The sequence below is a fragment of the Neodothiora populina genome (assembly GCF_041146345.1).
Source record: "Neodothiora populina strain CPC 39397 chromosome Unknown canker_contig_12, whole genome shotgun sequence".
In the NCBI taxonomy this organism is placed as follows: domain Eukaryota; kingdom Fungi; phylum Ascomycota; class Dothideomycetes; order Dothideales; family Dothioraceae; genus Neodothiora; species Neodothiora populina.
The window spans coordinates 2,363,629-2,390,493 of NW_027191404.1; the positions used below are offsets into that span (position 1 = coordinate 2,363,629).

A 26,865-nucleotide genomic window follows, 5' to 3' on the forward strand; every position below is an offset into this window, starting at 1 on the left:
GTAGTCATAAAAGACCCATCTGTATTCTCCCTCATATACTGAACAGATTAGCCTTGACACATGAGTTGATGCTTGCCCCCTAAAGATCATGTGATGACGTAGAGTCACCTCTTACTCATACAAAATCGCCTCATGAAGTGAGGCGTTCGTCGAGTCCATGAGACATGTCTTCATTGCACCGCCTGTCTCTTCCCATACACCACACGGTGTGACAATCACTCAACACCTTTGTCGTGCCTAAGCCTTGAGCACCAGATCAAGGGTATCTCGTGCCCCATGGCAGAGTTATTCCATGTGAAAGATGAGGCCAGCCTCAAGAACAGTATCATTATTGTGACACAGATGTCTATACGAGGTCAGTAAGGGAGTGACTGTTGGATGTGAGAGAATTACCGGTCTGTGACAATGACGGCTACTGTCATCATTTGACTGCAGTGGACTTTCAGCACCGCTGCGGCCGACTTGGTAGACTCAGTGATATATCATCACCCTGTCCATCACATGTCAGGTTGAGTTGACAGAAGTGTCGTGTGCTGGGTGAATATGAACACTAGTCATGCGTCTCTTACAATGCCACGTCACTGAGGCTGGGATGAAGGGGGTTTAATACATCCTCTATAGCTCCTAACATCTATCCTTGATTGCTTCTGGTCGGCTTATGTTAGGTAGCGAATCATTCGGTGGCGGGTCTATAAAAGCCAAGGTGTCCATGGCTTATCCTGTTCAAGTAGACTCAGTCAAAGTCAACTTAACGACCTGACAGCACATATTGTGTTGCTCCACAGTGCTCTAAATGCTTGCCCTACGTGGCGCCATCGTCCGCCGTAGGTTCTTCTTCTCTTCGGTCTCCTCCATGACGGGGAGGATACCCTTTTCCCTCAGTTCGTTCAAAAACTCTTTACCATATTTATAGCCGACATCGTAGATCTCGTCGAACTTTCCGAACTCCAGGGTACCGTAGGGGTCGATTGGTGGACGCATATATCTGCAGCCGGGTGTGACTTTGGCTCTCTCGAGAGCATCGACGCTTGACACATAGGCTAAGCGCGCCTGAATCTCGGATAGAGTCGGTGGATTGGGGAAGGCAGAGAATGGGTTCCAGCGATTGACAGAAGCCCAGAAGCCCGAGAGTGAGTCTCCGTATTCTTGAGGAACGTCGTCATCGATAGCACCCACGTCTACGGCAAAGATGACGTCCGCTCCGAGAGACTTCATATGCGCAACCGTGAGATTGTCAATGTAACCGCCGTCCAGGAGCATGTTTCCTTCGTCGCAAAGTGGTGGGATCAGACCTGCCAGAGACATGGACGCACGGACATAGCGCCAGACGTATCCACTGGAATGTATCTCAGATCTACTTTTGCTGATATTGGTGGTGTTGCAATAGAATTCAAGCCAGAAGTCCTCGATTTGCGAGTCGCCGAATGTCTTGAAAATGCCTCTGTTGAATTCGTGGCCAGTAGTATAGGAAGCCCTGTTCAGTTAGTATTTCTTTGACCCTGCTCATGATATAGATAGACTTACGAAGGATATGTGAGGTCGAGGGCGAACCTCCACATACTACCCATGCGCCCTGCGAATTTCTTTGCTCGGCCATACATAGGAACAACATCTGCATCCCATGCGTATAGGGCACCAATAAAAGATCCAATCGAAGTACCACCAACAATGTCAATCGGAATGCCAGCTTCTTCCAGGGCTCGGATGATGCCTACGTGGGCTATGCCTCTCGCTCCACCTCCACCAAGGACAAGGCCAACTGACCTACCACAAAGCCTACGAGCAAGGCGGTGGAAGTCGCCCTTGAAAGGAGTCTCTGCAGAATACAAGGGCGTTTGCCGGACTTTTCGAGATGTGTATTTCTGAATTTCTGCTTGCAGGACTTGCACTCTTTGCTTGAGTGCAGTGCCAAAACGCCTTACTTGTGGATGCACAGGTTCAGCAGTACTGCGGAACGACATCTGGATATGGTGATGACTACCATTGATCCACACTCGATTACGTAGCCATTTCCGTGTCAGTCCAGGCGGACAGTATCTTTCAGCATGGAGCAAAACAAGTTCTTTTCTCGCAGTCGTTTTCGTCGTGAGCAGAAAGCGCTCATATTCGCCGATCCCAGGGGAGCCTTCCGCCAGACCCACCAACAGGATACAATCTGCCTGGCTGACACAAGTTGCTGTCCACGGTGACTTGACATTAGTGTCAGCCACATATAGGACCATGCCATATTTCTCTTCGAGGTCTGCTAAGTATTGAGACAGCTTCAATTTCCCCATTCGGCTGAAGGCATGGCGACCGAGATGATTCAAGATAGCTGCTTGGTTTAACGAGGTGACCCCGTTAGTTGTGCCAAGCTGACTGAGCGCGTTGAGCAAGCGATTACCAAACTCCACCACTGGCACGCCACCAGTGACTGGAAGGATAGCAATAGTCCTCAGATTTGTCGTCGAAGACACCTTCTGACGGGTTGCTAAGCGGCCATGTTCTCTGCCATTCTCATGGTTGGGGTCCTCAATCAACGCACGCATTCGTGTCGCGATGATTTTGGAGATCTTGATTGTGATTCCGGGATGCTCCAGGGCCAGACTGTTGAAGAGTGTCTTGGGAAATTTGGCAAGCTCAGTCTCTCGGATGGCAAGCAGACTGCCAGGTCGTGTAGACTCTGTTAGTACCTCAAGCTCTCCCACACTATCTCCTTGGCCGTACTCGTCGATCACTCGCACCTTGCCATCGTCCCCTTCTTGTATGGCGCGTAGACGACCGTTGAGCACAATGTAGATAGCATCACTCTCATCTTTCTGGTTGTAGATGACCTGTCCGGCATTGACTTGCACCCATTCGAGAGCAAAGTCAATATGGAGGATAAGCCTTGGCAAGAGATTTGTCAATCTCTTTGCAAGCGTGAGCAGGACGATGGGGAACTTTTCGGTAATCTTCTCGACCACTTTCCTGGGGAGAAAGCCGACGTAGACGTCAGTCTTTGCTGTCACCTCGATGAAGGACCGGTATGATGAGACGGTACCAAGGTAGCCGGCAAGTCCGCCAGGCTTCGTGATGAAGAGAGACTTCGATCTGGACTTCCGCTTCTTACCCTCCGGATTCTGGTGACCACCATTCGGCTTCTCGAATAGATTTGGACGTGAATCGTCAGAAGCGCCAAGTCCATCTAGCACGCTGTGGTCCGTCTCCGACTCATCCATAGAGACACCGACGTCCAGAAAACCATCAATGACATAGTACAGGCCCGGATTTCTTTCGCCTTGCTCCACCAGCACCGATCCTTTAGGGAAGAAGACGATTTCCACCTCGTCTTTGATGTCCTCGAGGTAGCTTGCATTGCCACCAGCATTGCTGATACCGGATGCCGAAGTCATGGACTCAGTATCGCCATCTGCAGAAGGATCAAAGCTGTCCATAAAGCCAAATGCATTATTGAAGATGGCCTTCTGTCGCTTTGAATCGTAAGACACAAGCCGCGGTGATTGAGGCACTGAATCGGTCTTTCCAAAGTTCGCTTTCTCGTTGGTCAGACCAATCGCTCGATACATACAGTCGATGATTGATTCGCGAAACATGGAGTCTTCATCGACGGATTCTTGTCGATGTAATTGGGATATGCTTGCATCGAAGGGGTTGAAATTCCTTCTGGCAAGTGGACTGCTCATGTCTCGTTCAAGTGGCTTCGGGGTTTGGAAAGGTTGTGAAAAGCTCTCACGACCTCTCCTACCGCCGCTTCGAGCCATTTGCGTATTTGTCAAAAGATCACCTGCGCTCATTCCGCTCCTGTCGCCTTGTGAGAATTGAGAGGAATCTGTCCGTCGGAGCGGATTCACGGAGTCCTGATTGAATGGTACACCTCGTGGAGTGCGAGGCGTCGATGTCTGACGCATTGTTGCTGCTTTCCTCAGGCCGTTACCCGACTTCCGGGCTTGGCCTGCATGAGGATTGTGCAAGGCGATGCCTTTGTTGAGCTCTTCCGGGCCTGTACGCTCTTGTTCCTGGCAATCTGTCAGTATGGTTTCCCATGTCGACGGGTTCGTCACAAGTGGCTTACCTTTCGAAACTTGTCTTTGAGGCGCTGTAAGGCGTCGCCGCGCAGAAAGTCTGGAAGATCGAAAGAAGTGTATTTGTCCATCAATCGTTCTGTACGGAGTACCTCACTGGTGAGACCAAGGTAAGTATGACCCGTGGCAAGAGTGACACGCTGGAGCCGCGTCAATATTACTTGGACAATGTGCGCAGTTGCTTTGGGATACAGTCTCGTGAGGCGCTGGAAGGCGGTGGCCGGAATAATAGCAATGGTGGTGTCAACAGAGGCTCTAGCAACGATATCTGGATGCGCAGAAGCGTTCTTTACGGATTGCTCCTGCTGCCTCTGCTGCTTGTCGTTCCGATATTGGCTCGATCGTCCGTTGGTATTTGGGTCCAAAGCGAATGGTGGCACAGCCTGACGACCCGGTACGCTCGTAGAGGAGCTCACCCGAGTCAGGGGTCGCAAAGGGGACATAAGCTCCGGGCTGAGGATGCCTGATCCAGGGGTGGCCACACCGCTTTGTGGCTCGCTGGGGAAGGCCGCACCAGATGGGAGATCGTCCTTTTCGTCATGTCTCAACTTGACATCCTCGGTGAACAGAGACAGAATGGAAAACAGCGAAGACATTGGAGCACCATTTCTGACCTCGGTCAGAAGCGAATATCCCTGGTTCCCGTGTACTCTGCCACCACTTTCTTCGTCAGAGTCGAAGGGGTAGTATTCTTCAGGCTCGTCGTCTCCGCTCGCAGCATCGTCTTCGCTGGACCTGTTAGACTTGACAAAGATCTGCACCAGACCATCGACAACGAGACAGAAGCCCTTTTCGTCATCCAGCAGCAAAGTTTCTCCAGCGATCAGCTTTCTGGTCTGCATTGTGCGGGTCAATTCATGGAAGACGGAACGCTCGAGGTAGCCGAAGACCTTGATGGCGCTGAGAAATTCGTCAAGGTAGTTTGCCAGACCTGGCTTGGAGTCTGACTCCTGGGTGTCGGGAAAGACCTCGACCTGTGGCTCCTTACGCTGAGGCTCCGGAGGCAGACGACTGTACAAATTCATGAATCTGTATCTCACTATCCAGCTGATAGTGGAGACGAAAAAGACGAGGATCAGGAGCAGAGTGGTCATGTTCACGGTCAGGGTCAGACTGGTGGACAGCAAAGTGAACATCCATGTCGGCAAGGTAATGGTGGTGAAGGTGATGATCCAATACAGAACGCTGGGCAGGATGGTAACGAGTGCTATCAATAGTCCCACCATTGTTGATCTGCCTGGATCGCTCTGGGAGACAGACGAAGCGATGGCAGATGTGTTCACAGAGGCAGCACTACTTCGCGCCACATCCTGTAGGGCACCCGTGACATTCTTGGCCGCCATTGTCGAGGATGTACCTGTACCACCAAATCTGCCAGAGGTTCGCCGGGGCAGTTCTGGCTTTCTGTTTGGCTGGAAGCGACCCGGATAAAAGATACGCTCAAGGTACCATCCTAGGGACATGTGGCAGATGAGGGAGGAGGAGAGAGAGGGTGGCGATCAATGGAACACTACCCTGAGCTGTTGCATATTATAGTAGTGTAAGTAGCCGAGCGAATCTGAGTCGATCTGCTGTAGGATGCATTTGCTTATAGAGGCACGGGGGGTGTGCGTGCATGGATGCATGGATGCAAGGATACTGAGATCTGGCCAATACATAATCCTGCACGAGTCATTCACGAAGATCTGCACAAAGATGCATAACAATGCAAACAGTGCTGCGTTTGCTCCAATCTCCATCTCCATCTCCATCATAATATCAAGCCTGACAATTTACTTCCACTGACCAGCTGCAATCGAGACGAAGAGTGGCTCTCGTCGCATTCAACATTGACCACGACTCTGTCTCCTCGCGCATACATACACGATCGCTCTGTACATGTCCTGTTTTTAGAGCTGCCTGTCTCTCACCTCCCCCGTCATGGCTGGCTCTCGACCCGAACGCGTGTATCATCAAGATTACATTGCGCGCATCCGATACTCCAACGTGCTGCCTCCTCCCCCGAATCCTCCGAAACTGCTCGATATTCCCGGCACTGGTCTAGCGGGTGGACAATACACATCAGCCGCCTTCGCATCACGGCTGGCGCGAGAGCAGCCACTCAACATCGAGGCAGACGCCGAACTGGGAATGCCCATTGACCTGATTGGTCTGCCAGGTGTCTTTGATGGAGACGAACGAGGTGCGCGGCCATCTGCTGCGTCTTTACTTTATCACGAAGTGGAGGAAAGAACTAACGACGTGTCGCAGCGCTCATGGCTCGCGAGCCAGCACCTGCCATCCACCCCCACGACCGAGCCCTCCTCAAACCCCTCACTGCGCTGGGAAAGCCGACGACGATGAATGCGGGAGTTAGTTTCTTGCGCAGAACAGAGTACATCTCCTCCTCCCAGGGCGGCCAGCGCTTCGAATCCAGCACATCCAAAGACCTCCTGCGTGTGCGTCAAGACTCGAAGCGCAAGAGGAAGCCCGTCAAGAAGGACGATCCCGTCAGTATCCTGCGTGGTCTGGTCAAGGGCTTCGACATCGCCTATCCGAAAGATGCATACAAGGGAGAAGATTCACAGAGCAATCTGCGCGGTGCCGACATCACAGCCGAAGACATGAAGGCGTGGAAGAAGCCCAAGCATCCGACGAACCCGCATCTGGAGTTGCTTGACTCCTACCCGCTCCTGCCTGACCTCGACGCCATCCCTACCGACAGCGCCTATCAAGTCACCAAGTTCAGTGTCAATCCCACTGGCACCACCGAAGGCTACGACGCCCGCCTGGATGTCGCAATCTTGCGCCCTACCAACGCCGACCTTGAGAAGTACGAGGAGCGCATGGCAGCACGCGTCGACGATCCCACTCTGCCCAAGCCCATTCCCGAGTTCCAGTACGACCTCTTCCTTGCCGAAGGTGACGAGAACGTCGTCAAGGGCATCAAGCGCAAGTTCGATGTCAACGATCCCGAGTGCGACAGCGAAGAGCTCTATGAGAAGCACGACCAGGACGGTGGTCACTTCTATTACAAGTTCGTGCGCGAGTACGAGACTTATCAGCAAGCCGGTAATCCCGATGAGCCGTACGGCGACACTGTGGCGCTTGCCATTCACGATCCAGATCTCCATGCCGGCACCGCGCACGCATCGAACAAGAGACTCAAGAAGGGAGCCTACTACTATCCCATCAAGCAGAGGACAAACCTCCGACCCAAGAGGAAGAACAACATACGCGGACAGCAGAGCGAGGGTCCCGAGCACGCCGATGCTATGCTCGTCAAGACGAGAGCGCAGGACGACTACGAGACCTACGACAGACTCAAGGCGCAGAACAAGCTAGATCCAAGCATCGAGGTGCCCACTCTGCCCGATCAGGGTCACGAGGAGGCACATGAGGTGGCGCACGAGGAGAGTCAAGTCCAGACTGAAGGGCAGGTCCAAGCAGATGACGACGGCGATGCCGACGCTGACGCCGACGCCGACGCCGATGCGGATGCTGATGCGGATGCTGAGTAGGTAGCAAAGCATTTAGAGCATTCTCTGGGCGTAGGCATTTGTTCTTTTTGAGTGGCCATAGTACACGTTTTTCCCGAATCCCAATATACCCCTCTGCATATACGGGATGTGAAAGTTCTCATCATTACTTCGTGTGACACCTGTGCCGTGGCAGGCGACTAATCCCTTGCCTCATGACGTGTGCATTCTCGCATGTAGACGGCCCGTAAACCTCGACGTGACTTTGTGGTTGTCAATTTCAAGTGGTCGTCTTCAGTCCGACACGTCCAAGCCACTGCCCTCGCTCATCCCCTCCCAGGCTTTATTCATCCGCTCTCTGGCAGTTCCATCCTCGCCTTGATCAATCTCCGCATCAACAGCGTCAAGGAATTTCTCCAGACCATCGCCGTTGCTCCAGATGGACGCCCACGGCAACGTCACTTCCTTCTGCTGCAATTCGGCAGGTAATCGACTGACATCAACCAGCGAGTAGCACCGGCTCAGCTCGCCGTAGTCGGGCGGTCGCATCACCATCTTGACCTCTTCCTCCATGATCTGCGTCTCATCCACATCTTTCACATCCTCCGCCATCGCCGCCGTCACCGTAGCCCCAGCTCCAGCCCCGCTCTTGACCTGCGTCACATCCCTGAACCCCGTAGCATTACTCGGCCTGGCCCCGTCGCTAGTCTGTAGATTCGACGACAACATGCCCGCATTCTCCCGTCGCCTCCTGTCGCCGCCGCCACCGCCGCGGTTGCTGGCGCTCTCGCGCGCCGCCGCGGTCGCTTTGTTCGTCAGCGCGCGCATCTCTTTGGCCCGCTTGCGGTGCTGGTGCTCGTAGCTGTTTTCGTGGGTTTCGATCTGGTCGATGCGCGCGTAGCCTTTGCCGCATAGTTCGCTGGGGGCTTTTGTTAGCTTTTCATCAGTGGGTTGCGGTTCGGGCGAGGAAGAGGAGGGAGCGGAGGAAGAGGGCGGGTCGAGTCTTTACCAGTAGAATTTACGGGCCAGCTCGCGCGCGCTCTCGGTTTGCGCGCTGGGGAGCGTTGTTGATCGCTGGTTCTGTCTTGGTGTCAGTCGGAGGTTTCGACAGGGGGAGGTGGACGCTGGATTTTTTACGGGTGGCATGATTGTGGTAGACCTGACAGGCGCGGTCTAGATTTGTCCTCACTTCTACTTATAGCTGTAGGTAGGCGCTCCAGCTGGCCTCAGGAAGTGTTGTCCTCAGTGGCTGATGGAGCAATAGCTCGATCAAAGACTGGTTCGGATTGAAGAGAAGCGGCGACGGCGACAGCAATGGTGCAGAAGATTGTTGTGCTTTTGATGAACTTCCACTATTCGCGAGATGCATTTGTTCTCACAAGCCAGATTGGCCTGGCCCCGCCTCACTTGGCTCCCACGGCTAGATCCGAAAGATTGAATCTAATCGATGAGCCGCATGAGTTACCAGCATTCGAGGCGCCGCAAAGACAAAGACGCTTACCTTACTGCATCTGTCGCCTTCATCCACCCCGCGTCATTGCTTGCATTCAAAACTGTGAGCACAAGTGGGCAAATGATGCTTAGAACTCGAGTGTCTTAGCTATATTACTCGACCCTCAAACTTGCGCAGCTGCTCACTCGTGCTTGCGTGACTTATGTGTCTTTCGCACCACACGGCTCTTCTGCTACTAACTACCGCCTTGAGTCATTTGCTCGTGTATTTGTAGATTGAGTCTCCATGTGGCTAGGTACTTGACATGCCCATGCAACAAGCAGATCCGGTTCCACAATCACCAGATGACCGCATCCATACCGACTCGCGATTGGACGTTCCCATCGTACGAGGATCAAATGCCCGAGGCTGCGTCTTTGCGTGGCGTAAGAGGGGGCGTCCGTCCGGGCTTCGAGACTCACCGACTGACTGGAGGAGCTTCCGGCCGTGTCTTTCGCTTCGGACGTCTCGCTACGATCGCACGCATCATCGCCATCGATAACCATCTCGAGGATTTCAGATAATTGTTCTTGTCCCCGAGTCACGCATGATTGCTATCGCAAGTCTCACTGGCTAAGAAGGCACTGACGATATGCTGCCTCGGCTCAATCATTCGCAGACCAGAAGCGAGCATCCAGGTGGATGGTTTCGCGTCTTGGCAGCCAGTTTTCACCCAGGCCCATGAGTAAGAAAAGTGTTAGCCCTAAGGTACATCGGCAAGTGAGGTGCAGCATCTACCACTTTGACTTTACCTGCACCTTAGTTCACTTGTACTGTACCATTCTCCAACGTTGCGAACCTGCTTACGCACGTAAACTTTACATCCCACTTTGCCTATTCCTTCCATGTTTGTAACCATCCGAGAAAAGTACAGATGATAGCCATGGCGATGATGAACTGGCTCGCCTACGGCCGATACTTGTTCTGACCACTTTGCTGTAGTAGTTTATGGTAAGGTACCTAGACTTTGGCTTCTCTGCACCATTCTTTTCCTTATACACAGCGCCCGCGGAGGGAATCTACCCGACCCACCTTGCAAACCGGCCGAAGTGGGCGGACCTGGGTTACTGTGCCCCTCTGTCACATGGAAATATAACAGGCAGACTGAAGCCCTCCACTGGAATCAACCACTTTGACATACAATTCCCATTGCGCACCATAACAAACTCGTTCTACAATGTCACAATTTACTTCGAATATGGAATTTGTCGGTCTGAGACCTACTCAGGAAAAGAGAAGGCCGAAGAACCCGAGGTCACCCACTGTGGTATGCACTATCCGACTTTCTTCATTTTCAGAATATGTAACTGACCTTCTACAAAGATCGTAAGAGACAGTCTCTCTCTCACGACATGGCTCTGCTTGGGCGCAGTACTCCAGTCTGCTGCTTTCTTGTCAGTAGGACGGTTGGCATTCCTTCCCGCCACGGCGTATCTCGTGTATCGTGCAGGCGAGGCCTACGCCATGGCGACGGGGCTGATGAGGAATCCCTACATGGACAATGTAGTCATGGAGAAGCACTCTGCCCAGTTTCCTGATCCCGTGACTGGGAGATACGGAAGCACCCCGGGCAACAGCGACGTGACGCTGCTGATCATTGGCGCGAGATCCAATCATCCTTATGGTCTCATAGCTCCGGGCTTCAAGGCACTTGGCGACCACATGTCGGGCATGATCGAGCAACTCCAAGGTCAGTTTCTGTCCCGCATCCCGCCGCATCACCAGCGCGAGCAAAGAAATCTCTGTGCGAAAAGCAGACCCTAACCTCTCACAGAAAACCCAATCGACCACGGCTTCCTCGGCGCAAGCAGTTTTCTAGGCCAGCAACGCTCGACGAAAAATACGATAATGAGCATCATGTACTTCAAGTCTGCAGCCGACGTGCACGCCTTCGCCGAGTCCCCCGTGCACCGCGACGCCGTGACTTGGTGGAACAGAATCGTCGGCGCGCACCCGCACCTGACTATTTTCCATGAGCTCTATCAGGTCCCCAAGGGTAATTGGGAGAGTATCTACATGCAGAGTGCGCCCATTGGTGTCGCGGACACGATGCATCACGTCTGTGATCCTGCCGCTACCGAGTCTGTCTTGTCGGAGAAGACTCCTCTTGTTGCCGCCACTGTCGCTAGAGAAAGCGCTCTCGAGGAGGCGAGGACGGGCGTTGCTTCTGCTCCTACTGCTGCTGCTGGTGCACAAGACGGTGCTGGCGTGTGGATGAGTCCCATCGTCGACGCACGAAGGGGTATCCTCAAGGATAGCGCGGGCCGCATGGGCTTGAGAACCAAGCACTAATTGTCGACTCGCTGTCTGTTTACTTTCTTTCTGCCCATCTCCACCGACTGACTCGGTGCAGCATATGATGATTGTTTTCACTCGCTGGCCAGTGGCATTTCTGTTGTTGATTATTCTTCTTGCGCAACGCATGTAGACGAGAATGTATATGTCGTGCATGTCCTTCGCCATTTAATAGTTTGGCGCTGTCCCGGATTATAAACACATAATGGAAGACGAAAGAGTCACGGTCACAAGAACATGAAACACGAAGATTTAGATATTAAGAAAAACCTGGTCTTTCGCAGACTCGTTGATTTTCTCTTTACAATATAATGGAAAAAGAAAAACGCGTCACGATCACAAGAACAGGAAACACGAAGGTTTAGATATTGAACAGAAAAAAAAAACCTGGTCTTTCGCAGACTCATTGATTTTCTCTTTACAATACAATGAAAAAGAAACAAAAATCTAAAAACACTCAGTGACACAACAATACTGTGTCCTATCGACCATTTTCATACACATCAACTTGAACAACGAAACCCCATCCATCCATCCACCGCTCTCTCCTCTCACTACACCCACGCTTAAAGCATGAAAGCAACACCGGCAACACCAGCAAGCAGACCCATACCAGCCTTGACGTTAGACGCGCCACCGGAGTAAACAGGCTTGGCACCAGTGGAAGTAGAGCTAGCGCCAGGAGCGTAGGCGCCAGCGGTGACAGGGCCAGTGGTGACGGCGGGGCCGTGGCCCTGGACAACAGTGGTGCTGTAGGTGGTTCCGGAAGGCGAGGGGACGGCGACGACCTTGGTGGACACGGGCACGACGGTGGTTGAGCCGCCGACGACGCTGGTCGCGTATACGGTTGCGGTGGAGGCTCCCCATGCGCAGGAGCATGCGGCCGGGCCGGCGGGGATCACGGTGCTGGTGGGGCAGATGTAGTCGGTTGAGGTGACGGGGATGACTTCGGTCACGACGGCTGCGCCGACGGCGCCGCGCAGAGGGCAGTCGGTGACGGTCGGGGCGCACGACGAGATGGTTTGGACTGCGGTGCTGTAGAGGGTCGAGGTCATGGTGCCGCCGGGGGCGATGGTGGTGGGCTCGTCCTCGGAGATCTGGAGGGCGAAGTCGATGCCGTCGGCGGCGTAGGCGGCGCCGACGGAGCTGTAGAGCGCGCAGGTGCGGGCGGCGGTGTCGAACGCGGTCGCGGTGCAGTCGGGGACGGCGTCGCAGGCTGCGAGACAGTCCTGGATGTTGGCCGGGGCGACGGTGGCCTGGCGCTTGGCGAAGGCGGTCGAGTTGTACTGGACGTCGATGATGACACCGAAGTGGTTGGTCGAGCACTCGAGGAGGAACTCGACACCCGAGGGGCTCGTGAGGACGGAGCCGGAAAGCTTGGGGCAGAAGAGAGACTCGGGGAGCGCGGTCGAGTTGGACATGGAGCCTCCGCTGGGCATACCGCTGGGTCTGGCACTACCAGCGCCAGAGGTGCCGTTGCCAGCAGGCATGGTTCCGTTATAGGAAACACCCTGAGGGATGGCGGTGGCGAGGCCAGAGAAGGCCATGAGGCCGGCTGCGGCGGTGACGATCATGGAAGGCATTTTGATTTTTGAGTGTTGGAACGAATGGACGGCTGAGCCACAAAGACGGATGATTATTATTAAGAGAGGGGGGGTTATAGCGATGGAATTGTCTTGATGGAAAGAAAAGTCATTGAGAAGTGGAAAGCAGGACTTATTATATGCTGCTCTTCAACCTACATGGATCCTTGGTCTGGCTTGACTACTATTGCATAGGAGCCGAACGTAGGACTCGAACAATCTCCGTCTTCCCCTGTACCTAGAACGTTAGGGGGCCGTTATGAATATGTACCCACAACACAGAGAGAAAAGGCATCAAGTCGAGCGTTTGATACACTTTTCGACCCGACAACCGACGGCAAACGTTTGATCTAGCGTTTGATAGCAACAGAGGTGGCAGGATAGGTGGCTGTGGATGTCGAATCGTGCAATCGATGATCATGCGAGGACGTCGCGTGCACTCACAGAGCATGGGAGGACGTTGAGATGGCTATGTGGAGGAAGTGTCGGCTAGCCGACCTTGCATGGCGACGATGAGGTGGAGACCGAAATTGTCCTTGCGGCATTGTCTATCATGTCATTTTCGCACACAGCATACACAGCATACACAGGACATTCTGTCAGTCGGGCTGGATTTCACAACAAATGGACACTGGACGTCATCGTCATTTGAGGTCGGTTGGCTAAGGAGATTGTAAGGCGACGGCGGCCGTTTGTCCCCTGCCTTCGCTTACTGCTTTTGAGGGGTGAGAGGCCAGGCTCATACCTCCTTTCGCCAAGACAGTATGGTATGGCAGCACATGGCGTCCTCGTCCGCGGCCGTTGACTGCTACAGTGACGAAAGCAACAACAAGCAATGAGACGTTGATCTATGGCGAAAGGATGATCAATTGGCTCGATTACCGGATTAGACAGTTGAGTGAGCAAGCCGGAATTGAGCATGTCACGACGTTGTCGTTTACATTGTTTATTGTGGAGTTCGGCCTATAATGTTAATTTGCCATGGGCCGCTTGACCACCAGAAGAAAACCATGGACGTCACAAAGGAGGTATTATCGATTAAAAATAGATCTTGTGTTCCATTGTACCACACGAGGTTTGTAAGAAATACTGGATGCCAGGCCGTCTGCCGTGTTGACCTTCTTACGTTATGCAAGTGATTGCGAGATTATGGTGTCAAACGAGATGCGATGCTAGTCACCGGTGCAAATGATCGATTTACATCATGTCAGATTTGTAGAAGGAGGGATAGAGTAGCCAGCAAGGATAGTTTGGATCTAGATAGACCGATCTAAGTCTACGATAAGTCAATGTCAACCTACACATTCACATGGTACAATTCAGTGCCAGAGGTAAATGATGGAGATGGAGATGCAGATGTGAAGCGGGGTGCCAAGACCACGGGAGAACGTCGGTACAGAACAGACAGCCCAGACAGGGCAGGTGCGGTGCTGCTGACCACAAGGCAGGCAGGCACAGGCAGCGCAGCGAGTGACAAGGCCCGGCGCATCAGTGAATGCTGAACATTGATTGAATTCATCTTTTTGACTGTCAGCTGTACATTTATTCTCCAGCGACGATGACTAGCATAACAGATGTCCCTCAGAGGGAGAAGCCCTTCGTGCCTGCGAAGAAGGTCAACTCTGAGTACCCGGTGCGTTCCCGCTTCCGCCTTCACCACCACCACCTGCCACCCATCTGCACCACTTCAGCCGGCCATTGACTATTGCCATTGACCTCTGCTCGACGTCTTCTGATATGCAACACTTGTCTAATGATATACTGACATGTCTCGCAGCTCATTGACAGTGATCCGTAAGCTCAACGAACCCTCCGGCTACACCAATGTCTTCCTTTTACTCGACGAGTATTCCTAATATACGTCACAGCCACTTCAAGCGAGTTATCGGATACTCCAGACCCATGGACTGGGTGTACGGAGCTGGATTTGGATCTCTTCTTCCAGCATCAATGCTCCTGATGGAGCGCGTCTCACCCACAAATGTCGGCAAGGGCGGCTTTGCCAGCGCAATGCGTCTATCGGGAGGTGTCGGTCTCGCTGCCGCCTTCTTCATGACTTACTCAAGATCCATCAGTACGTCTTTCTTTCTTTCTTGATCTTCTGGGTTTCTTTATGAAGGGCTTCTACACAGGTGTTTTGATTAGGCAGAGTGTGGACACGTGAAAAGACAGCGCGGGAGATGTAAAAAAGACTAGAGGCAATGAAGATGACAGCGACGAAAGGAGGAATATACTACGAACACGGCCATCAAGCCCAGGCTCAGCTACGGCTCGCTGACTCTATCATCTGTTACAGACCGCTTCTACGGCTTCACGGAGAACCGCCGCGAGGTCGACATGGACATGCGCGAGATGGTCGACAAGGTCAAGCGCGGCGAGCCCATCTACGGCACCAGCGAGCTCACCGAGTACATGCAAGGTGTCGCCAGCAGACAGAGCAGATACGCCGGCACCTGGATCCACGTCATGCCGTGGTTCAACTTTGTCAACCACAACCAGGTATGTTCGTTTCTTTTCTCGTTTGATATTGCCTCCTTGCTGACGGGTTTGATCCAATCACAGCACGGTGTCGACACCGCAAAATACTACCAACAAGCCGAAAGGGAGCTCGAGGCCGAGAAGCAGAGATCATAAGGAGGAGGAAAAAGAGCAATCATATGCTCCTTTTTCTTCTCTTTTGCACCAAATTCACAATCCTTCTTCGTCATGTCAAACCTCGTTATTTCTGTCCTCCTCCCAAATATCCCTCCATAGGCGCTTCATAAAAGTGGCATGAGAGTCGTTGCGCTCTTCCATTTGTAGATCGAAGCCACAAACAACCCGAAAGTAAAAAAAAAACCCGACTTCAATTCATTTTCACAGCCGTATCGTTCTGAATTTGAGTATGGTGAAGAAAGTACTTGTGCGTGAGACTTCCTACTGGTACAGTGTTCCGATGTTTTGTTTTCCATTTTCTATGTTATTTACGTTACGATACATTTTTTCTGCTTCTTGCTTCTACACTTGGTGATTCGCATCACTTCCATCACTATGTTCCTCTGACTCTCACCGAATTCACGACCGGACAACATGAGTCTCTATCGACGTTCAAGCCAACGACGCGATCTTGGTAAAGATCCAAGTCGAGGCATACATATTGACCCTATCAGCTCATCCATTAGCGATGGAAATCCTCACGCAGCAAAGCTCGAAAAGAAAATGAAAAAGGAAACCACATACCGATCAATACAGCTGCCAGGCGGAATCCGCGCACCAACCCTCTTGGCCGCAAACCCATTCGCCTCAAAGGTATCCACATACCACGGCCTCAACCCCGCACTGCGCACCATACACCGCCCACCCATCTGCAACGCACGATTGACGACCCTGACCTGCTTCCGCGCGGCGCCGTCGACGTCTCGACTATCAAACCAGTCCATACTGTCCATCAGCACAGCAATAGTCAGAGTCTCGGGCCGCATGCGAGCCATGACTTCGCACAGCTCGTCGGTGTGGATGCGCAGGCCGTCGAAGGCGGCGGGCGCGGAGAACTTCGTGTGTGCTTTCGGGGAGAGGTAGGAGGGGTGGCACCGCCGCGTGTAGTGCCCTGACAGACATAACTGGTAGTAGTGGTTTTCGGAGCTCACGAGCGAGTTGTTGATCACTGGGTCCAGCGTGTTGACGGCGTATTCCCAGATCGCTTGGCCGGATTTGATGCCGCTTGCTGTGGGACGCGGTGGTGGTCTTGTTGTTGCTGTTCTTGTAGTTGCTAAGGATGGGGACGTGGGAGGGCAGGGTCTGTCGAGTTGTGCGACGTAGTCCCGCTCGATCATCTCGCGCTGCGCCTTGGGCACTCCCAATGCCCGCCACAGGAATCTCTCTGTGCCAACGACTGTGTATGCGAGGAACTGGCTGAGCAGGACTCTGCGCACTCGCTTGTACCAGATCTCGCGCTGCTCGGCCAGAGTGGCTGCGTTGCACAAGTCATCGAGGTCCTTGCTGATGCCGAGGATCTTGCCCAGCCAATGCACGAGGTTCAGCGCGTGTCTGGAGCCGCCGGTGTAGTATAGGCCTTTGGAGCGTGCGCCGAACGTCGCCTCGCCTTTGTGCAGCCAGTAGTCGAAGGCTTGACACGAGAGGTGCGGAGACATGTGGTTGATGAGCAGGGAGCGGAAGTTGTCATGTTTGCCTTCTCCGAACAGTGTCCATACGTCTGCGTACTTGAGAGATGTGAAGGCGGCGACTTTTAGCTCGAGGAGATGGTTTTGATTGGGGTTGAGGTCGACGGCGTGGATGCGTTTCGGCCTCTCGAGCGCGTATGATAGGATGTTGTCGCCCGCACTTGTGATTGCGAGGATAACGTCTTCGGATGTGATCTTGAGCAGTCGAGCGTCAACTCTTGCGTCTTCCCATGTGAAAGCATAGATGTACTCGTCGCCGAATTGAGCGTGCTTTTGGAGCTTCTCGTCGTAGTAGATTCTCCAATGATGTTGCTGGTACCAAGCCGCAGGCAGGGGCAGACTTGCTGCCAGATTCACTATAGCGGTATCGTATGCTTTGGAACGCAGATCTGATGATGACGTCCTCCTGTTTCCCGCAATGACCGATTTCTTTTGCAAGTCAAGGGCAGCGATGAACGGAGATTCCGTCACTGCAGCGTCGAGCGTGGCGAGGTTGGAGGACGAGGCCTTGGTCTGCTTCGCGCATCCTATCCAGATATAGTATGGGATGCGGAAGAAGAAGAATCTGTTACGAGCGTTTGTGCTAAGTATGGTGCCAAACTTGTACTCGATGTAGTCCTGTATGATGGTGAGTGCCTTATTACGTTGTTTTTGCTATTCTTCTCACTTACCCTTCTGGCGGCATCCAGGGAAACCCTGTCCAATTCGAACCTGATTTTACGTTTAGAAAACTTCCCGTTCATACTCAGGAAGTTCATAACACATACCACGTGCGCCAGAAGACTCTCGACAACCACATGCAGTGACGGTTGATCACACCACCGACATAATTGCGGTTCTGAAAATCGACCTTGTTCTGGACGTAAAAGTCCACAATACCCATGATCCCATCAGGGGCGAGGAGGCACGCAAGAGAATCAATGACTGGATGGAACTCAGGTATCATGGACAGGCTGTAGCTCATGGTCAGAACATCAGCGCCGAACTCGACGGCCGCGTTCTCATCATGCATGGCACTGCCACCAATACTGAACACAGCCTTGTCATCGTCGACACCAGATTCATAATCGCCGAGTCTGAACCTCCGAGCATCCTCACAAACGACCTTGACATTCTTCCATCCGAGCCTGGTGAACCTGGCTCTAGCGATCCGACACAGAGAAGGAGAGAAGTCGACGAGGTATACGGCATGGAAGAAGTGCTCGACGGGCAGATAGCTTTGCATCTTCTCGATGTTCCAACCCGTGCCGCCTCCGATGTCTACCCAGATGGGCTTGCGAGACCGATCAGCCACGCGAGCTTGGTGTTTGATCTGCGCGGCGACCATGGCAAGCATGTCTTCTCTGCCGTGAAGGAGCTTCGAGCGTGTGGCGTCGTAGATGCCCGCTTGTGACTTGTAGAAGCTCTCGAGTGCATCTTGCTGAGATCCATTGCTGTCTCCTGTGTGTGGCTTCAGAAAGCAGTTCCAGGCAAACTTCGCCGCAACCTTCATCTGCCCGAGGACTTTACGGGCGGTCTCGAGTTCGGTGAACGATAATGTGAAGTAAGTGACGAGGATGAGAACGAGTAGGATGGTCGCGATACTGATCTGATTGAAGGGACTAGCCAACGCATGTAGCGCTGTATGGGCGATGTCCATGATCAAGAACTGCAAGAGAAGGGATGTCTAGTTATTTCTGGACCAAGAGAGAAGGAAAGTGAATGGCATTGCGATAGTCAATGGACGGGGACACATTTGATAATTAAAGTCTTCCATTGAACAGTCAATTGATCAACACGAAGATTTGCACTCGGCATAAGTTACAACAATTGCTGCCCCTCATACCCCTCCTTTTCCGTTTCAGTGGCATATCTGTTCGGGGACCACCTTGCACGAGAGATGTTGCTAGCCTATAGGAGTCAACACAAACGAAACGAGTTGTGAAGTCGACGGTTACTATCAGTATCTCGGGGTCGTGACACGACTGGCGGTCTAAACCCTTGGAGCATTCGGAGACTTAAGCCATATACGGTGCAGCGCTGAACACGGATCTCGAAAGGCGGACCTATCGTGTTGTTTTGCATGACCTCGTGGGTTGACAAGACTCAAGAGGTGGAAGTTCTAGGTGTTGCGGTTGATTAGCCAATCACAGCGTCAGGTGGGGTCCACGGGATTCGTTTGGCGAGGCTTCTTCGACTTCACCTCTCCATCAACATACCGTAGGTACACCAGCTCAAAAGTGAAGATCAGTCAATTGACTTTGAGAAACGTCTTTGGTCTTCTCCGGTTGAATACTGGGTCGAACACTACATTGATAGAAGTACTAAATCGCTGCAGTCCGGCCCAAACGCTCGCGCTCGTTGAAGATGCCACATTAACGCCGGGCAAATGCTCCTCTATGCCGCTAAGTTGTTCCCTCCGTAGACGCCTGTAGTGAACCTCTAAAACCTTCCATCAATTACTATCTATGCAATCATAAAGTCCGCGAGGAAGGAGTCGTTGAGATCCTTTCCTTGGAGTGGTATCATAAGAAAATTGCTCCCCTTGCCGTTGTTGCATTGGAACCACACAAAAGTTGTGCACTCAGGCACAGACTATCAGTTAAGATGCTGCCCCATCGTGAGTCGGTGGCACCGCAGCGCCGGTGATGTCGCCCTGGGTATCGTAGTTCTCCGCCGGAGCACAAGTGCAGAAGAGATTCATGTCACCATAAGCTGAAAAGGAAATCAGTATACATTAGAGTCAAGTCGAACCATGTTCAAAGACTTACCGTCATCGAGTCTCGTGACACTGGGCCAGAACTTCTTCTCCTTGAGCCATGGCAGTGGGTACGCGGCCTTCTCGCGCTCATATGGTCTGTCCCAGGTTCCAGTGATCAGGTCCTTCATGGTGTGTGGAGACATCTTCAGAACATTTCCTTCACGCGGTTGCTTGCCCTGTTCTACCTCGCTGATCTCTTCTCTGATGGAGATGAGGGCGTCACAGAAGCGATCGAGCTCCGCTTTGCTCTCCGACTCGGTGGGTTCGATCATGAGGGTGTTGGCCACAGGCCAGCTCATAGTAGGTGCGTGGAAGCCGTAGTCTTGCAGACGCTTAGCAACATCGATGGCCTCGATACCGGCGGTCTCCTTGAACTTTCGGGTATCAAGAATAAACTCGTGCGCACAGCGTCCGTTCTCGTTTGCGTAAAGGATGGGGTAGTGAGGCTTCAGGCGAGACATGATGTAGTTGGCATTGAGCAAGGTGATCTTGGTCGCGTGGGTAAGGCCCTTTGCTCCCATCATCTTGACGTAAGCCCAGCTGATGGGCAGGATGCTTGCACTGCCCCATGGCGCACCGCTGACAGGCGCAATGCCCGACTCGCCTCCGGTCTTGACGAGAGGGTGTTCAGGTAGGAATGGTGCCAGGTGTTTTGCAACACCGATAGGACCAACACCTGGACCACCACCGCCGTGGGGAATACAGAAAGTCTTGTGGAGGTTCAAGTGACAGACATCAGCGCCAATTTCGCCTGGCGAGCAAAGACCGATCTGTGCATTCATATTGGCTCCGTCCATGTAAACTTGACCACCGTGCTGGTGAATGAGATCGCAAGCCGCCTTGATGTTGGGCTCGAAGATACCGAAGGTGCTGGGGTAGGTGATCATGACGGCGCCGAGTTCCTCGCTGTGCTTCTCGCACTTTGCCTTCAAGTCGGCCATGTCAAGGTTTCCACTTCCAGTCTCGCACTTGATGGTCACAACACGCATGCCGGCCATGGCGGCACTTGCGGGGTTGGTACCGTGTGCGGACACAGGAATGAGACAGATGTCACGCTTCTTGCCAGGCTGCTGCTCTAGATACTTACGAATGACTCGGAGACCGGTGAACTCACCCTGAGCACCCGAGTTTGGCTGCAAGGAAACCGAGTGGAATCCAGTAATCTCGGCCAAGTCTGACTCAAGCTCGTTGATTAGGGTGGCATAGCCCTGTGCTTGCTCTGTTGGGGCGAAAGGGTGAATGGAGGAGAACTCGGGCCATGTGATGGGGACCATCTCGGTAGTGGCGTTGAGCTTCATTGTGCATGAACCCAGGGGGATCATGGAGTGAACAAGGGAAAGATCCTTGGACTGGAGATGGTGAATGTAGCGCAGCAACTCAGTCTCCGAATGGTGCGAATTGAACACGGGATGGGTCAAGTAGGCTGACTTGCGCTGCAAGTCCGTAGGGATCTGAGAAAGCACGGTGTCTGAGGAAACACCAACCGTCTTTGCGATGCCATCAACGGACAGCTTTGCTGAGCCTCCATCTGCTGACTTCGCGGCGGCGGCGAGAATGTCAATGATAGCCTGGATATCCTCTTTCTCGACAGTCTCATCAAGAGTGATACCGACATGGTCCTGGTCAATTGCCCTAAGGTTCACCTGGAACTTCTCCTCGGCAAATTTGACAAAGTCGCCAGCCTTGCCTGATACTGCTCCGTCTGAGATGACAACAGTATCAAAGAGACCGCCTTGCGTGGTGTAGCCGAGGTCTGATGCAGCTTGTGCCACAACCTTGGTAGATTTTATGACGCGGTGGGCAATGTCCTTGAGACCTTGAGGTCCGTGGTAGACAGCATACATGGCGCTCATGTTTGCCAACAATGCCTGGGCGGTGCAGATGTTGCTGGTCGCCTTCTCACGACGAATGTGCTGCTCTCTGGTTTGCAGCGCCAGACGAGCGGCGTTGTCACCAAGACGGTCCTTGGAGAGTCCAATGAGACGACCTGGAATCTTACGCTTGTGCTGTTCTCCGCAAGCAAAGAAGGCAGCGTGAGGGCCGCCGTAGCCGAACGGAACTCCAAAACGCTGGGCATTTCCAAACGCAATGTCGGCACCAAATTCGCCTGGGGGAGTCAAGACGGTCAGAGCAAGGAGGTCCGTTGCAACGGCAAAAGTGCTCTTGAGCTTGTGCACCTTCTCAGAGAGGTTTTTGAAGTCAGATACTCCTCCAAGAGTGTCTGGGTATTGGGCCAAAACACCAATCAGGTCTTCTCCAATCTCTTCAACGCGCTTGCTGCCGTCCTTCAGGACATCGGCAACTTCGATCTTGATGCCGAAACCAGAAGCACGAGACTCCAAGACAGCGATCGTCTGCGGGTGGCACAAGTGGGATACAAGATATGTCTTGTTTGCTCTCTTTTGTCGGGACATGGGCAACACTCCCATAGACATGGTCATGGCCTCGGCGGCGGCAGTGGGCTCGTCCAGAACGGAGGCATTGGAGATGGAGAGGCCAGTGAGGTCGGAAACCATGGTCTGGAAGTTCAGGAGTGACTCAAGACGGCCCTGGCTGATCTCTGGCTGGTAAGGGGTATAAGAAGTGTACCAGCCCGGGTTCTCCAGAACATTTCTCTTGATGACCTCTGGGGTCCTTGTTCCTGCATAACCACAGCCGATGTAGCTCTTCAGGACCTTGTTGCCGCTGGCGATCTCTCGGAGACGCGCAAGCAATTGACTCTCGCTGAAGCCTTCAGCGTCATTGTGATCACTTGGCTCACCCTTGCTGTCCTTGAAAGCAGGACCTTCGATGTGAAGATCTCGGCTGGACAGGATATCCGCTGGCAGAACCTGTTTCACGAAAGCATCCAAAGACTCAATCGGAGGGTCGAGGACTTTGAGCATCTGCTCAGTCGATGTTTCCGAAGGGCCAATGTGACGGCGAGCGAAAGTGTCGAGAGGTCGGAAAGGGTACTTGTCTGTTTGCTCAGCAGCCGAAGGAGAGGCATTTGAGTAGAACGTTCTCGAGGCTGAGAAAGTGAACTTCCTAGGCAGCTGACATGTCGACTGGCGAATGGCAGCTGCGCGAGACAAAGAGCAGGTTGCAAAATGGCGGCGCGTCCTTATGGTCGACACCAGGGAAGACTGCATCTCTGCTTGCTCCTGCTAGATAATACTAGGCTTCCTGGGCCCAGATATCAATCACCAAACAGTTCAGCTTTTTGGTCTCGGGCTTCGTGTACCTCTTGTTATGTGATTCCGCTCCAGATCAATCGAGTGCTCGAATAATTATGTCGACCAAGCTTAACCCCGTGGAGCAGACCTATCTCCGCAGTGATATAGTGAATTATGGGGATGGAAGCAAAGAGCAAGTGAGTGTGAGGATGAGAGGTAAGAAGAAATCAAGAAAGACAGCGAGAAATGTTATGTCTCTACGCCATGCAAAGGACCAAGAGATTCCACAACGTATGACTACCCTACCTTTGCATCTACATCGTACGTACATCATCAGCGAACCCCATACAATTTACTCACATCTCTCTCGCGAAGATAACCAAAATGTCGCTTATCTTTTATCATTCTCGCGCGAGAGACCCTGGGGACCGCGGGAGCGACGCTTCAATACAAGTACGGAACTTTGTTGAAAAGCCGCCGACAAGCGAGCGAGCGAGTGAGAGGCATTGGTCTGAACCCCGGCTTTATGGTGATGGCAATTAATTACTCCATGCTGTTACGAAGAGCTGGTGAGGACATAAAAGCATCGAGTCCACTTCCAATTGTTCATGCGGCACTCGTACGAAAAAGCAGTGACAAGTCGCGTGTCTTCCATGTCCTCGCTGTTTGTGAATCACCTTATGCAAACCTGATGTAGCTGTTCCTCTGGGACAGATGCACAAGGCAAAGTCGTCCGGTGCCGGAACTGCCTTATCAAACAGCCCGGTCCCATGAATGGATAATCACGAAGCAGGAATAATTACCACTGCAAGTCATAGGTGTATCATTTCTTACTGACTCCGAATCCTACAATCAATTCCTTCCGAACCAGCCACCTGCCAAGGGTATTTTACTGTACAGCTCGTCATATTCGCGCCCGATCCATCCCTCCACTCTCCCTCCCCTGCCCACAATCCCCAGACCGCCCGCCATCCAAAGGCCTGCGATCAATGCGCTGACGGCGTTTATCATGTACCACCTTCTTTTCTTGATCAATTGTCCCTCTGATCCACCGACCGTAACACTTGCAGGAGTGAGCCTCAACCACTTAGCCCAGCCCCAAGTCGTGTGCCAGACCCCAACAGTGACCAGCAACGAGAAGCCAGCAAACGACACGGCGGGATGCTTTGCGGACCCATGAGCCACGTATCCGAGACCGATGTTGCTGCTGCCTCCCTCGACCCACAACGGCAGCACTCTGCTGACAAAGGCGTGTCCTGCCACCAGCGGCACAAGAAGGTATCCTACTTTACTCGTGCCAGACACTGCTGGCCACGGCACGAAGCGCCTGTCCTTGCGGCTCTCGGCGCCATATTGCTTGAGACTCTGCCGCCTTCTGTGTATGCGCAGCGCGAGTCCGCTGCCGATATGCGCAATCAAAGGTAACACCACAACAAGAGGCTCAGCAATAGGGGACTGATAGTAAGGTCTGGTGAGCAGTAGAAAGCGCTCAGACGCCGGCACCGACCTCGTGATGAGAGGTATTATGGACGTGTTGGCGACGTGGAACGCCGTGAAGACGGTGAAGGCATAGCTCGAGTATTTCTGAATGCGATTCAAGTACCAGGCTGGTGAGTGTGCGTTCAGCCCGAAGGTCGAGGAGCGGTTCAACATGCCCGGGGTGGGCGACACTGGATTGCTTTCATCTTTGGATCCTATGTCTGGGAAGTAGCCTTCGCCGGAGGAGTTGGGTGTTTCTTCTATAGGTGACGGTTCCAGCTCTTCTAGGGTGGGCTCCCTCGAGAGATCGTCCACATGCTGCATGATCAGCTAGGTAGAGTGTAGATTGCGATTGTTGTAGAGATGCTGGATGGGTCGTATAATGCACATGCGCGCGGCGAATCAGATCGATCTTGTGGGTCAGCACTGCGCGTCTTCTACCATTTACTCCGTCATGCGGGGCGGCCGGGGAGATCGAGTAGGGCGACCCTGGCCGTGTATGCCTCTATGATCAGCATAGTGTCACCTCGTAAAGGCTGCTGGGATTGTCCATTGCCTAAGGCGAAATCAAAACATGAATAACTCTAGAGAAGCTCTCATGATACAGTTGGTCAATGGAATTGTAATTGGGTGATGGTCATTGAAATCATGGACCATCTACTTCTTCAATTTCTACAGCGTTGCGGCGAGGAGCGGGTCACACAGAATCAACAGCACACGGATAGCTGACTTACCCAGCCTGATATCATGCTTTCTAGCATGGTCCCAAGTATCCGAATAGTGTCACGAGGTTGCGAAGGAATGCATCGGTGGATCATAGAGGTAATTAGGCACTTCAGTAGTGGACCAGCAGCATCCACACTCGGCGTTTTTCGGCGTGTGACCTCCGCTCCACCAGGGTTGTTTTGCCATATCCACCACCAAAAACTCTCGATAAAGCACCCACATGTGAATCGACAAACATGCTGCCCTCAACACAGCGGGCGAGCGCGCAATCTCTCAAAAATCTACGGAGGGTATACAGAGTAGCAGCTCGGCGCGTAGAATCCACAACAACAAGCTCCACATCCCCCACGCCGCCGCCGTCGTGGCTAAAACGCAACCGAAGAGCAATCATCTGGTCCTCGCTGGGTCTAACATGCGGAATCAGCACCGGAGCCCTCATATCTCACACCGTCGCGCCGCCTCCTCACCCGGCCCCAGGAAGTCACGAAGACGCGATCCTCGTGCGCGACCTCGACCGCCGCATCGACGACGAATTCAAAGTCAAGGTCCTGCGCGGCAAGTGCACAGCAGCGGCAGCGAACCTGCGCGGCGAAGACGGATCATGGCGAGAGCTCCCTGCGGCGTCGACGACGACGACTCCGGCGTTCTTGAAGCAGTCGCTAGCGGGCGCGCGGGGGCTGGGTGTCGAGAGGGTGTTCTGGAATGGCAAGGGCAAGGAGCTGGTCGCGGTCGTGTGGTTCGGTGGTGCGACTTCTGGCTGGCCCGGGGTTACGCATGGAGGCTGCATCGCTGCTGTTATGGCTGAGAAAATGACACTGGCGGCAAGATTGGCTGCGCTTGGTGGCAATGCGCCGCTGCCGTCGTCGTCTGAGGTCGTTCATCAGAGCGCTGATGTCAATCAATTGGAGATCAACTACAAGAAGCCGACATATGCCAATGCATTTTATGTAGTGCGCATGCTGCCGCGCCACGGCGAGGATGGGAGCAGTGTGCTCGGAGAGGTCGATGTTGATGGCACACTCGAGACCCTCCAAGGCAAGCTCTGTGTTTCCGTCTCTGGCAGTGTCCCGGTTTCAGAGGTGAAAACTGGTGCTGGTCAGGCTTCAATACCCACTACTCAGCGAGCCAAATCTTGGATAGGTTGGCCATCTCGCTCGCAGGCGTCGCAATGAGGGCGAGGCAGACATTATACAAGATGAAGTCAATTCGAAACACTGATGTAACGCTCGCCGTGCCGGAGCTCCAGAGGATACCTCATTGTCCGTCCGAGCGTCTCGACTTGGAAGTGACGACAGCCCAAGTCCAGAAGACACCACGCTTTTTGCTGCTGCTATTGCTTGGGGAAACAAGTCTGACGCGGTAGATTCACCGACTGGCCTTTCCCGGAAGGTCGCCGTGCAGACCGAGTACGAAAGTATTGCAGCTCTCCTATGGCGGCGGATCATGACAAGCAGGTCATAGAAGACAAAAACTTGTCGTATTACTACAGCTATGGCTATGGAAGCGCTGACTATCGTCCAAAAAGGCAATCGTGAAAACTCCCAACTTTCAAATTGACAAAAGCTATCCCTTTGCGCCATCTCGTGATAAAGGTATCGTCGTTGGTGCTGAATGGGGAAAGAGTAAGAGATAAAACTGCGGTCGTAATGTAAAAAGCATTCCCATCCTCATCACGCTCGGTTCCGAAAGGCCTGCAACTTGCAGCTGGCGCTT

General features: G+C 53.1%; 8 protein-coding genes across 10 annotated transcripts; 3 read left to right on the top strand and 5 right to left on the bottom strand.

The window, feature by feature from the left end:
• Window positions 1–789: 789 nt before the first annotated feature.
• On the bottom strand, window positions 790–5,407 carry AAFC00_001472 (uncharacterized protein; the record flags this gene model as incomplete). 2 transcript variants are annotated; one of them, XM_069340666.1, is made up of 3 exons in its annotated part: window positions 790–1,474; window positions 1,525–3,998; window positions 4,055–5,407. In XM_069340666.1, 3 exons carry the CDS (start codon window positions 5,405–5,407, stop codon window positions 790–792), a joined length of 4,512 nt encoding a protein of 1,503 aa, XP_069204137.1. The 2 variants fall into 2 exon arrangements, with proteins under 2 accessions (XP_069204137.1, XP_069204136.1); XM_069340665.1 differs by having other exon boundaries at window positions 4,055–5,290.
• Window positions 5,408–5,984: 577 nt separating this feature from the next.
• On the top strand, window positions 5,985–7,564 carry AAFC00_001473 (uncharacterized protein; the record flags this gene model as incomplete). Its single annotated transcript, XM_069340667.1, has 2 exons — window positions 5,985–6,246; window positions 6,315–7,564. 2 exons carry the CDS (start codon window positions 5,985–5,987, stop codon window positions 7,562–7,564), a joined length of 1,512 nt encoding a protein of 503 aa, XP_069204138.1.
• A 252-nt stretch (window positions 7,565–7,816) lies between these two features.
• AAFC00_001474 (uncharacterized protein) lies at window positions 7,817–8,668 on the bottom strand (the record flags this gene model as incomplete). The annotated part of the gene is made up of 3 exons (XM_069340668.1): window positions 7,817–8,441; window positions 8,532–8,602; window positions 8,660–8,668. The coding sequence occupies 3 exons, from the start codon at window positions 8,666–8,668 to the stop codon at window positions 7,817–7,819; spliced, it is 705 nt and encodes a 234-aa protein (XP_069204139.1).
• Window positions 8,669–10,212: 1,544 nt separating this feature from the next.
• On the top strand, window positions 10,213–11,306 carry AAFC00_001475 (uncharacterized protein; the record flags this gene model as incomplete). Its single annotated transcript, XM_069340669.1, has 3 exons — window positions 10,213–10,281; window positions 10,338–10,704; window positions 10,789–11,306. 3 exons carry the CDS (start codon window positions 10,213–10,215, stop codon window positions 11,304–11,306), a joined length of 954 nt encoding a protein of 317 aa, XP_069204140.1.
• A 569-nt stretch (window positions 11,307–11,875) lies between these two features.
• Window positions 11,876–12,892, bottom strand: AAFC00_001476 (uncharacterized protein; the record flags this gene model as incomplete). Its single annotated transcript, XM_069340670.1, has 1 exon — window positions 11,876–12,892. One exon carries the CDS (start codon window positions 12,890–12,892, stop codon window positions 11,876–11,878), a length of 1,017 nt encoding a protein of 338 aa, XP_069204141.1.
• A 1,558-nt stretch (window positions 12,893–14,450) lies between these two features.
• Window positions 14,451–15,526, top strand: AAFC00_001477 (uncharacterized protein; the record flags this gene model as incomplete). The annotated part of the gene is made up of 5 exons (XM_069340671.1): window positions 14,451–14,525; window positions 14,670–14,686; window positions 14,761–14,966; window positions 15,189–15,391; window positions 15,455–15,526. 5 exons carry the CDS (start codon window positions 14,451–14,453, stop codon window positions 15,524–15,526), a joined length of 573 nt encoding a protein of 190 aa, XP_069204142.1.
• A 453-nt stretch (window positions 15,527–15,979) lies between these two features.
• On the bottom strand, window positions 15,980–18,691 carry AAFC00_001478 (uncharacterized protein; the record flags this gene model as incomplete). 2 transcript variants are annotated; one of them, XM_069340673.1, is made up of 4 exons in its annotated part: window positions 15,980–16,034; window positions 16,112–17,670; window positions 17,724–17,763; window positions 17,820–18,691. In XM_069340673.1, the coding sequence occupies 4 exons, from the start codon at window positions 18,689–18,691 to the stop codon at window positions 15,980–15,982; spliced, it is 2,526 nt and encodes an 841-aa protein (XP_069204143.1). The 2 variants fall into 2 exon arrangements, with proteins under 2 accessions (XP_069204143.1, XP_069204144.1); XM_069348645.1 differs by lacking the exon at window positions 17,820–18,691 and having other exon boundaries at window positions 17,724–17,795.
• A 942-nt stretch (window positions 18,692–19,633) lies between these two features.
• On the bottom strand, window positions 19,634–22,923 carry AAFC00_001479 (uncharacterized protein; the record flags this gene model as incomplete). Its single annotated transcript, XM_069340674.1, has 2 exons — window positions 19,634–19,746; window positions 19,803–22,923. The coding sequence occupies 2 exons, from the start codon at window positions 22,921–22,923 to the stop codon at window positions 19,634–19,636; spliced, it is 3,234 nt and encodes a 1,077-aa protein (XP_069204145.1).
• Window positions 22,924–26,865: the final 3,942 nt, after the last annotated feature.